Here is a 12,340-nt window from a genome sequence, read left to right on the forward strand (position 1 = left end):
TGCCAGTAACCCGACTGAGTCAGACCTTTCAAGTAGATGATCAAGTAATAATTTTTAATAAATTAAAGGATTAAATGAAAATAAACTTAAGCTGTTGATCAAATGGTAGCGTTCAGTTCGTAAAATTATGTGACTCTGTTTTGAAAGTTGTTAAAGTTTCAAAATTTTAAAATCATGACTCTCAAGAAACTACAACTATTTGGTTCTGCAGTCAAAAATTTATTAAAGCAAAATTTTCAAAAAGGTAGAACTGCAACTCCTGTGCAAATGTAAAATGAACATATGTCAAAGATTTTATTCAAATAATTAACTAACAAGGGAACCAGTAAGATGGTAAGATCATTTCAAAGAGTATTTCAAAGCTAAATATTTATAGGCTATGTTAGGATAAGATTGTTGGACTAGATATAAAAACTGGTTAATGTCCAACAAGGTAATAAACTGTAAAACCATTAGGGTTGTCTCTTCCACCAGACAGAAATGATTTGCATCTCCCTGGGATAAAAATTGACAAGTTAACCTCTGCTTTAGAGCACTGTTAAATAGTCCATTCAATAAAAAATCAAGCCCAGCCTTGCACTGAAAGAACACTTCTGGCTATTTCCAAGTGTCCGGAAACTTCTCTGACAAGTCGAATCATCTTCCATTCATGAAAGTTCTTAATTCTTGATGACACTATTTAGTTTTTAGAGAAAGGTCTTCATCATCTTTATTTGACCCATGTACAATTCCCATATCATATTTTCAGACTAGTGCCCTAAATGGGCATTAGTTGTTCTGTGCTAAGATAAACATTAGAATTTCATAAGACAGTGTGTAGATGAATCTACAACTAGGTTATTTTAGTCATTAGCTGTAATTTAATGTATATTTAAAAGTACAATGGTATAAACAGGCTATTACACAAGTTCAGGGATTATAAATATTTTGAGCATAAGTCTAAAACACTTTATATTTTAATAAACTCCCCAGGTGCCTAATAAGCTTAATAAATATGAATACTATAAAGAAAACTTTAAACGTAATGGTAAGACTCACCCAAAGCAAAGAAAACCCTAAATTAGTGTTTTCTTCTAGTTTATGATACCTGTTACCTAATTTTCATACCACCTAAAACAATGCTAAACGTACACCAAGAGAAGTCATGAAATCACTGTTAATGATATCAAATACATGCATACACAAACACAATCCAGTATAATGTTTGACTGTTCAGTTGTTTCTTTTATCATGAATGAAGGCAGCAAACATTCTCCTAGACTTCACTTCTGAAAAGCAGCCCATCTACAAAAAAACAAAAACAAAAACAAAACAACAACAAAAAAACCACCTACGAATAAAAAGCACACATCTTTCATTTCTAATATTTTTATTATACATTTTTTAGATATTTATTTTCATAATATCAGCTAAAAAAATAATCACAGAAGAATAAGCTTTTGTATGTCTGCCCAGGTAAACTGCTCTATTTCAAATTTGTCAGGTTACAAGTAAACCCCATAATGTGCGACGTGAACCAAACCACAGCATAGTGAGTATACCTGAAAGGCACAGAGTGTTCCCTTAGTTCCAGTAAGAGCAGAGTATTACTTATTAGAATGAAAAGCCTGGCCCTCAGTCATCCATTATTCAAAAATAATACAGCATGAATTATTCACTGATTCCAAAACAAAATACATTGTTGAAAAGCAAAGGTGACTAAAATAAACATGTGTTCCTGGACCTTACAATCAGACCCACTAGTGGGAGGACAAAGCTACCCCGAAATGGTGTAGCTTGAGATGCAAAATTAAAGCCGCTTCTGAGGACCTTGGAATTCCCAGCATCAATTTCACAAATTTGGATAAGATGGTATATTCCATAAAAAGCATTTTAAAATGCAAATATGCCACACGGATAAGACAAGGTATAAGGCAACTTGACAAAGAGTTATTTGAAAGTAGAGTCTGGATCTCCAGACTTCTGTTAGGCCAATTTTTCATTAATGTGCTGATTATTGAGACATAAAGCGATCTTAAAAAGCCCAAATCCAGCAGGCAGACGTGGAGACGCATGAGGGTCCAAGCGTACACTGAATGTGCAGGACCAGGGGAGGCACTCAGGGCTACAGAGGGGACACTGAAGAGAAGATCGTCTGAAGACCAGCTCTCCAAGGGTCCGCCAGCAAGGGAAGGTGCTGAGAATAGGGCTTGAATGCGACCCTAGAAAAGTTATAATTAGATGATTGAATGATTCCTTTTCCCTTGGTCTGTCTTCTCTTGTGTTCAACATGCTATTTTGACATTCTGCCCCATTCATTGGTGTAAATTATAATCTATAGATATGCTAGCCTTTATCAAAATGTCTTCAATAGTTCTAATTTACAGTGATATTGAGTGACCCTCGATCAGAACACAGAAGATGGGGTGCACTTTAGGAATAACATGCAGAACTGAGAAAACAGAGGATAGAATGCATTATAAACATTCTTAAATTGTATTTTTAAACTGAAAGAAGAAGTCAGTAGAGTAGCTTCTTAATAAGGGATGGGGGGAGGGTAATAATGATTTGTTCAGGATTTGAAATCTCTATGTGACCATCTATCAAACACCATTATGTGGACACCTTCAAGGACACGAAGACTCAACACAGGAATACTATGTGTTCACGTCCTTCTACCTCATTAAGAAGTTGGTAGAGTTCGGAGAGAATTATTTGAGCCTAAACAATTTTGGCTGTTTCAGTTCTAGTCATGTGCTTTCATTGAGGAGAATTGATCAGCGTTGGGTTTTAATTGATGTTGTTCATATTTTTCATATTAGAATAAGCCAAACAATATATTTAAACACATTCGGTATCCGGTCCTATGGTCAATATCTGGATAATATCAATTAATTCAGCTTAAATATAATTACACAGAACAAATTAGAAGAAACCCACTGTTATTAATGAAATATACAGAAATTATAGTATATCCTTGGTAAAGATGACAAAAAGTGTAAAAAGAGCATCCACTTAACAAAAAGGTACTCTGTAAGTATAGTTTCACATGTGTAAATACCTTATAACTGCTGAATGTCTAAGCCACTAGACGTAAGTTGGAGCGAAACTGAGAGAGCAAAACTACTTAACGTATAAATCTTCGGATATGGATGGTTTCTATACTGGCAACAAATACCTCTCTAAAAAGGAATGGAAAATGCGATTCTTGAGCTCAGGATCACAGAGCTGGCTGATCACTTATAGGTACAATAGAATATACACTGGGGGTTTTACAAATAAACCACCATTTCTCCTAAGAATTACCGTAAGCTCTGAGGTTTCTGCAGATCATACGCCTCCAATTTCCAACATAGAGTTGCCTGTGCATAGTGTTGAGACTGCTCTATGTTCTAACAATTAGCAACAGAAGGACATCCAGAGCCGTTCCCTTCAGAGCAGCAAATTATTAAAGGAGTCACTACGTCTGATTCACACTAACCGACACGACAGATATTTTAACACGGCTAGCTGGGATAATAACTGCAACCATTCTGTGCTCAGATGTTGCGACTCACAGGTCATGGTGTTGAAGGAAAATGTACACCTTTTGTAGCAGTATAATTGTAAAAGCTTTTAGAGTCTGCTTATAGTGTTCAGGCTCATCATATATACTTGATTAAATTCAGTTATTTTGTGTATTCATCGCTACTGCCTCATCCCTAAAAGGACTTGAGGTTTGTGTACTTGACCCCAAAACAAAAATGCATAAATATATGTAGAACTCTAGCCACAAGACCTTTTGCTACTCATTCATAGGTAACACTTTGGCCCCATGTGCAGTGATGTAGGTGAGCAGGACTTTGGCTCTCTGTTCAACTACATCGATAAGCTTCTCAATTCCTTGTCTACCTCCCTGACTCTCCCAGTAAACTTTATCAAGAAACAGAGACTGAAGGAGTTTCTGCCGTAAGTGCTGGCTCTTCAAAACAGAAACTGCAGATTCAGGAAACCTAAAAAGAGAAAATGATATTTCATTCTTTGTAATTGCTTGGAAATATTATGCCTTACCCAATGGCTCTGCCCTTCATTAATCTGGCAGAAATCACACTATCAGATAATACCGTGAGAATCAAAACGTTTTTTGTCACTGTCAAGCTGACACATCTCTTAATAATTACATACTAGAAGAATAGGTTTCAAGGGAACCGCACCTTCTATACCATTGAGAACTTGACATAAATACCAATGTCTAACTTAAGGTTACAATATGTATGCAAAGAGAGGCATGGAATGAGAATGGATTCTGATAACCTGGAAAAATACTTTCCTTAATCTTAAGCTCCATTGCCCCCATAGAAACCACTTTAATCAGTCAAGTAGAATCGTAACCTTATAAGTGTCAACATGGGGTTTTATGCAAAGAAATATGAGAAGAAAAATGCTGACAATTTCAGTAGAGTACTCTTCTAGAGGAGAAGACGCATGACTGAACTTAATGAGAAATAATCCAAAATGTACGTAGTAAAAAGAAAGAAATCATTCCAAAATGCCCAATTAAATAAAGAACTGCCTTTGGTTCAGATAATACTTCAGGATTTCTAAGAATCTGGGAACATTCTATTAAACCGGAATCCTAAATTGTTTTCAAATAAATTTAGCAAAACTCAAGTTTGAGACCCAGGGCATTCCACAATGAAGCATCTCTCTGGAAAACCTGAGGTCAGTTTAGAAGGATCCTTGCTGAATTACCTAAAGAGAGTGCATTGCGATTTCCGCTCTTCATTTAGGAAGAATAAAGCCAGGGGTCTAGCATATACATTATCTGAAGGACTTAGTACAATTTCTGGTTCAAAATTACCTGCAATGTTTTGCTGAATCTCCAATTTGGCCTCTCTCCAAGCTTTCATTAAAATGCTGATGAAAGCACAGTACAAATATTGGGATGTAATAGTAAACTTAGTTGTTCCTTAAAAGCTAAAACAAAACATATAAAAACTAAAACAGAACATATGCTTGTTTCAAGAGTACTGTCTGCCAGGAGTTTCAGGCCTCTAAGTACCTTCTCCAAAAGTCAGTGGGGCAAGCTGGGGAGAGCACTGAGGGAGCATGGATACAGCAATCCACGTGCTCCAGCATTTCTGATGCTGCAGAGAGACCAAAGGCCACAGAGCTGGACGTGCTTAAAGGATGCTAATCAGACGCTCGGAGCTCCCCGAAGACATGTCCTATATAATTTAGTGACCACAGTACTAATTAAGTAAGAATTTTTGCTCTATGAAGTACTAGTAATCCATGATTTATAAATTCTATGGCCCTTGAACTAATTTAGCTGTGGCAGAATGTACGAGATGAAACTGCTAAAACCATGACTCTCTTTAGCGACTCATCCTTTTCATAAAGGAAAATCAAAAAAATTACCTGACTTTGCATTACACTGATTAATAGAAATATTCTATGCATAAATCTGGCTTAGCAAAGTCTTCATTTTTGCTGTTGAATGGGTAAATTACATATTCAAAGAAGATTTAACTTTAAACTCATTACTCCTCATAATGCATTTAAGGTTAAATCCTCTTTGAAAGCATAAATAAAACGTGATTCATATTTTTATGAATGTATAGGATAGATGGATTCTCCAGGCATACACTTAATTCTAAGAGGAAATGCAGGGATTTAAAGAAGACCCCGTAATACCAACTCAGTAAGTGATGTCTCTAGTATGTAAATTTTCCTACACATAAAATTTCCTGAACTTAGACACTTAGAAGAGAGAATCTAAGAGAATCCACATATTCTACCTTCAGTCCACAAACAGATGTGAAGAATGAATATTAACAGGGAAAGACACAACAAAAACTCATGAAAGTGGGGCTCCTGAAACTCTCATTGTCTCTAGTGTCAAAAGACCATAAAATCCACATTACCTCATTCATGGAGCTAGAAAGAATTGTTGAAATATGCTTCAGAGTTTTATTAACAAGAGAAATAGGAAAAGCAGAAACACCAAGAGTCACTGCAGAAAAATTACCGGACTTGGACTTGGAAGGCCTGGCTTCTACCCTCAATTTTAGGCTCGCTCACGTGTCCCCAGCAGTCACTGTTTCACAAAAGGCCGGTTGACTGTTTCACTGAAGCACCCTTCTATCTTCAAGTTCAGACACACACCCCAGTTTCTTAGTGACCCTGATTTCTCACTAAGGTACAAAGACCATGAAGTGTGCTTTTTGGGGGGAAGCACTGAAATGTAGCCTCAACCTCCATGGTTGGGGGCGAAAAGCTCAGACTCTGCAGTGAGGTTCCTGCCACTATGGAGTGTCTCAGTTTCCTATATTTCCAAATACTTCTTGAGTGTAAGCTCAAGATACTTTTCCCCATAATCTATGTCTATGGAAGGATCTTCAAATGCTCAGAAACCCTACTACTTGAATTAAACAGCCATTGTCTTTGGCTACCATGTCCTACTCAGCCGCTGATCAAAGTCACTGAGTTTATTCTGTCTTTGGACATCCTGCCTGGTCAATATCAGCTCGTCTGTTAGTTCCCCCGTCCTGTGCCCTGGTAATGGAGCCCCTGTCACCTGCTCACCCCTGCTGTGCTGCTTCCTATTCCACAGACCTCCACATGACTCCAACCTCACCCACATGGATTTTCACAGTGAGGGTCAAGCCACATGATGGAGGTGAAACTCAGTAGGACCTTGTAGGTTGCACAGGTCAGTGACGGTAAAACCTGACGGCACCCTTATTCTGTTCCCCTTGGGTTTGGTTCCCTTCTCTGGGCTTCCATTCCCAGATTCTCTTTAAGGGCTACATTGATCAGACACAGGATGTGAGTCTTCTCCAGACCTTGCTACTTATTCAAGAGAAATGTAATGTCCTGCAGATGTTACTACATCAAGAAACTTACTCTTTGATGCCTTCTAACAGTTTGAAGTTCAAGTTATCTTCGCTTCTGTCAAAGAAACCCTTGTTGTCTATAAAGACCAAGTGTCTTGGGTCCTGCTTTCGCTGGACAATGTGGGCTAGAGCCACGGCATCCTGGTTGTCGCACTTCGCCCTCCGTCCACTCTGTACACAGGCATCTTCCTTCCGAGGTCGGAACCCACAGCAGTTTATATCCAAGCGATTATAAATCTTAAAAGGGAAAACAAAAACAATTCTGAGATGCTGAGTAAAAACAAAACTTGGGAAAGTCGGAAGATTTCCAAAGAATGAGCGCTTTCTAAACAGCTGACTTGCCAGGATCTAATTGGGGCCAGGCTCATTTAATTAAAGGCAACACTTAAAGTCCAAGGTTCATATCCTTCTGACTCAGCGATGGGTCTAAGCGTTGCCAGATCTGCTAACAGCTCCAAAGGCAGGTCGTCCAAGCTAAGCATCTCCACCCTTAATATTCAGAGTTCCCACTGACATCATACACCGATGCGTGGCCAGAAGAATCTCTGCTCTGGTGCTACTCGGGACAGAAGATAGAAACAATTGTACTTCGACACATCCAGAAAGCCTGAGTGATCTCAGAGGCTCTATAAGTTTACTGCATCCCCTAACCTCTCTGGATTTCAGTATTGCAGTGTCTAACGCGAAATAACAGAGAAGAAATCTATTGAAAAGATGCGCGATCCAGTAATGATAGCCAAGAACACTCTATGTATGGAGCCCAGAGTTAGATTTTAAAGAAGTAACAAGAGTGAGCAGAACAGTTGGGCCTATTGGTGTTTATTGTGGGTAATAGTGCTCCTACCCTCTAGAAGAGGGCAAACAGATTAGCTAGGAAAGGGAGAATTGGGTTACTTCCATTTCTTTTGGGCAAGGGAAGAAATAATATTTATTAATCAGGTTAAAGAAAAGCCTAGGCTCAGGAGTTAGATAAATTTAAACTCAAGTCTCTTCTCTCACACTTTTCAGCTCCGTGACCTTGTATAGATCCCTTTACGTTACTGACTCTCAGTTTAATTATCTGCATAATGGGAATGAAACTATTCATCTGGCGCATTTAGTGGGAAGATTAATGAAAGTGTCTGGATACACACCAGCCCTGACCCAGGCATCTAGAAGATACTCAAAAAAAAAAAGAAAACTGTCATTACTATTGTTGAGACACAACGCACACACTGTATGAAGTGATTTACCTCAGAAAAAGCTTCCAAGGCAAAAGGTAATTTCTCCATTTCAGTGAAGGAAAACTGAGCCTCAGAGGGGTTAAATAATCTGCTCTGCTACTTAAATATTAGTAAGTAGCAAATTTAAGATTCAGACACAGTTGTGTTTGTCTTCAAAATGCCACGATTTTCCCCCAATACATCACGTTGAATAGTTTAAGGCTAGTCGAAGATTGTACATACGCTCAAAATTCAAAAGATGGCTCAACACAGAGTGTCATTTTTATTCTTTTGTCACTAAACTCCCATCCTTTCTCTTCTTCCTGGGTTTTTGCAGATCCTGTGGGGCTGTGGCCACTTGCTAAGGAACGGATGCAGAAAGAGTAGTACCAAAATTGAGCCTAATTTGAAACAACTCTTCATTCATTCATGCAACAGATGTTTATGTAACATCTTCTACCCCCTAGCAGTGGGCCAGGCACCAAGGCAAATGTCACCCATGGCCAGCACCCCTCCACCAGCACTACTTCCGGAGGAAAATGCAGTGGTTTAATCTTGTCTCACTACCACAGCAAACTTTGAGAACTGGACAAAGGACCCTCCTCTCTGTTTTCTGCAGATAAGTAGACTTGGTATCAAATAGCACACTTTGGGAAGCAGGAATTATAAGAGAAGTTAGCATAGGCCAATTTTCTATGCGGTTTATATAAAAGCAGTTACGTGGGATGGGGTGGCCCATGAACCACAAGCACTTGGACAGTTCGGAGGGTACAGTGCTGGTCGAGAAACAGTCTACAGATCAGGGAGGGCTCTGGCAGAACTGGCTCCAGGCAGCCGATCCACAGGGTCATGAACCTAACCAGTGGTTTATCCAAAAACGTCACATCGGCTGACTCCAGGGCATGGTGAGTTCCCGGGGCTGGTTCAAAGTTTCCCAAAGGTGGGCAAGAGTGCCCAACCATAGGACTGCAGGTTAAATGAAAAAAAACGTAAGTTGAAAACTATTAGAAAAATGTACTGAGCCCTTTCTTCTCAATTTGATGTATTTTTTGTAGCACCCTGACTGCCTTTGACTATAAGAGAAACCAAATGATACAGAGAGATTGTATATGCTCACCAGTTTTTGAGTGACCATCGGGGGGTCAGGGAGAAGGTAAAGTTAACTCTTCTAGAGAATGCTTCTCACCCGATGTCCCCCCTTTGGGGGTGGGGTTTTAAAAGTCTGCTTATTGGACCCGAGAGGATTTTTGAGAGTGGGCTGACTATTTTTGAGGGCTTGTCTATAAAATTATATTGCCAGTCACTTTCCAATGTCTCTTTTTTATATACATTAGCTAATAATTCTCAAAGAATCCTTTTCCCATCATCTTCACATGTTTTTATCCAATTATAATGACATTATATACAGGGGGAAAAACTTAATCCTCTTTCATTTTGGCTACAAAATCAAGGTGTGTTGTGTTGGATATGTGTGTTTAGAACTTAAATTTTAACGACAGATCTACCAGCCAGTTCTTAAATGGTGCTCTGAACCCTAAGCTCTTTCTTCATTTTTGATTTCTAGTAGCGCGAAAGGACCAAGACATATAGCAATATTTCTGTTGTTTCTACAACAAGGACACGAGTATCATATATGCTATTGCTAAATAACAAGCACTTTAACGTTCAGGCCTAACTTTTAGTACTTCTGTAAATATTATACTTTTCTATTTTTAAGCTAAAAGAAAGCATTAAAAGTTAGAAGTGGGACAGACCGACTTAGGGCATCTTTTTACTATCTTCTAACATTGGACTGTTTCGAACAGTGCACTTTTAAAGTGTTTTGTCTGATCTCATTTTGAATCACTCAACAGTCTGTGATGATTTCACCACTTCCCTGTCAGACTGTTGTGCCCTTCAAGTCTCACAGACCTTGTTATTGAAACTGGGTGTGTGCGTTCAGCTTAACTTCTCTTCCAAAAATGTTTATCGTTCCTTTTTTTCAGATCTATGCATGTACCTGGTGGGTATGTTAACACATGTTGAGTGTGTGTGGTGTGTGTGTGTACACCTACAGATAGAGAATCAGATTGCAAGGCTTTAAATACTCTGAGTTTTACTTTGTTTTTCTTAGCATCCAACTATAGTAAATTATGTCTTTGTATTAATAACCTTGTCTAGCAAGGGCTTAAGCAGCTCTTAAATCTTGTTCCTAGCTCTTCCCAGAATTCTGTTTATAGTCTCCCTTTCAAATTGACATTCAATATACCCAAAATAATTTGACCACAAAACCATAATCCACTCCCTTAAATTCAACACCATTTTGCTCGGCATTTAATTTAGTTATATATTGAATATATTTCCACTTACACTGAGCAGAGTTTACCCACTTTTTAAGGCCCAATAAAGCACATCCTAGACATCTATATATCCATAAATATGGTTTTAATATATGTACTTGTTTAGTCCACACATTTAAGTGTCGCATGATCAGGCATCATAGTTACCATCTACATGTCTATGTTCTTAGATAATAATCCTACAAAGAAACCTATTTGGGGGTAAATCTTGTCAGTTAAGCAGTTAGGTGTTGATCACCGTTATTGCAACTTGTTCAAATTCACATCTTCTTACTCTTTAAAACAAGGAAAATCTTTTGCAAAATTGATCTTCTGAATCTGAAGACTCCTGCCAATGATGAGTTTCTATAAAATGACTCTTTCCTCTTTTAGGAAAATATATCTTTCCAATGTTTACCTAACTAAAATTATACTCAGAAAATTCAGGTGTTCCTGCCAAATATTTTGTTGTTGGGGATATTTTTAGATATCTTGCCTTCTTCTCAAGTTTCTTTTTTTAATCCCATTTTCCTTTTGGTAGTGTGAGTTTTGTCTGTAAGAAAAAGTATCATAAGAGTGACTCAAGTTATGTGCACAGAGCCCAAACCAGGATGTCTCAGCTGCCCTGACTAGCTCTCTAAGGCCCAGTAGAAACCTGCAGAAATCCAGTCACTCCCCATACTTCTGCACCCCACCCTTTCTACCTGTGTCTTCAAAGAGTGGATCTGTGGGAGTTTCTTCTTATCTCTTTTTAATTGCTAAAGTAAAGCAATTAAATGATTAATTTTATTGCCTGAACAAAGGCAATAAAAATATTCTAAACATGCTGCTAATATTAATAATGAAAAACATAATAGCAGTCATTTACTGAGTGTTTGGTATGTGCCAGGAATTGTCCACTTAATTCTTTACGTAGATTATTCGATCCTCATAGCAACCCTAAGAGCTAAGTGCTAACAGGAGTCCCATTTGATGAATGAGGACTGACTCAAGGTCCCTCAGCTGACACATGACAAAAGTCAGGCTTCCAACCCAGATGTCCATCACCCTGTGTTTCTCAGGGGCATCCTCCAACACGGTGCTGCAGAGAGATGAGTACATTTGTGCAGAATGTTAACTGACCCAACTTGCAATAACTACTGGTCACAGGTTTCAGCAGAAACACAAAGAACTTCAGTGCAAGAGTTCAGGGAAAATTCATGAAGGAGAGGATATTATAATTGGGTTTTAAAAGACAGGCAGTATTAGCTAAAAAACATGCAAAGGCATGAAGGTAGCAAATCCAAAGGCATCTTTAGAGAACCTGAGGGTATGTTAGACCAATGCTTCTCAAATGGTCTGCCATGAAAAACCTAGTGGTTTTGCCTTTTCTCTCCCCGGGCCCCATATTCCATGTGGCCTGTTGCTTTGTTAAAAGATGATAAAATAGAGATTATCGTATTAAGCGAAGTAAGACAGAGAAAAACAAATATCATATGATGCCACTTATATGTGGAATCTAAAAAAAATGATACAAATGAACTTATTTACAAAACAGAAACAGACTCACAGACTCAGAGGACAATCTTATGGTTACCAAAGGGGAAAGGAAGGGAGGGATACGTTGGGAATTTGGGATTAAAATATAAACGCTATTATGTATAAAATAGATAAACAACAAGAACCTATTGTAGAGCACCAGGATCTATACTCAATATTTTGTAATAACCTAAATGGGAAAAGAACCTGAAAAAGAACATATATATGTAAAACTGAAGAACCTAGGGGTAAGACAGGAATAAAGACACAGCCCTGCTAGAGAATGGACTTGAGGATATGGGGAGGGGGAAGGGTAAGCTGTGACAAAGTGAGAGAGTGGCATGGACATATACACACTACCAAACGTAAAATAGATAGCTAGTGGGAAACAGCCGCATAGCACAGGGAGATCAGCTCTGTGCTTTGTGACCACCTAGAGGGGTGG

The 12,340-nt window shown here is 38.4% G+C and overlaps 1 protein-coding gene across 1 annotated transcript in view; it reads right to left on the reverse strand.

Annotated features, from left to right (window-relative positions):
- Positions 1 to 1,352: 1,352 nt before the first annotated feature.
- GASK1B (golgi associated kinase 1B) overlaps positions 1,353 to 12,340 on the reverse strand; it is a 40,120-nt gene continuing 29,132 nt past the window's right edge. The window contains exons 3-4 of the mRNA XM_060011927.1: positions 6,868 to 7,094; positions 1,353 to 3,971 (exon numbers count right to left, since the gene is read on the reverse strand). Of these exons, the coding sequence (XP_059867910.1) occupies positions 3,764 to 3,971; positions 6,868 to 7,094 (435 nt within the window). The 3' untranslated portion in view covers positions 1,353 to 3,763. The remainder of the gene's footprint in view (positions 3,972 to 6,867; positions 7,095 to 12,340) is intronic.

This window comes from Delphinus delphis, chromosome 5, assembly GCF_949987515.2.
Source record: "Delphinus delphis chromosome 5, mDelDel1.2, whole genome shotgun sequence".
Lineage (NCBI taxonomy): Eukaryota > Metazoa > Chordata > Mammalia > Artiodactyla > Delphinidae > Delphinus > Delphinus delphis.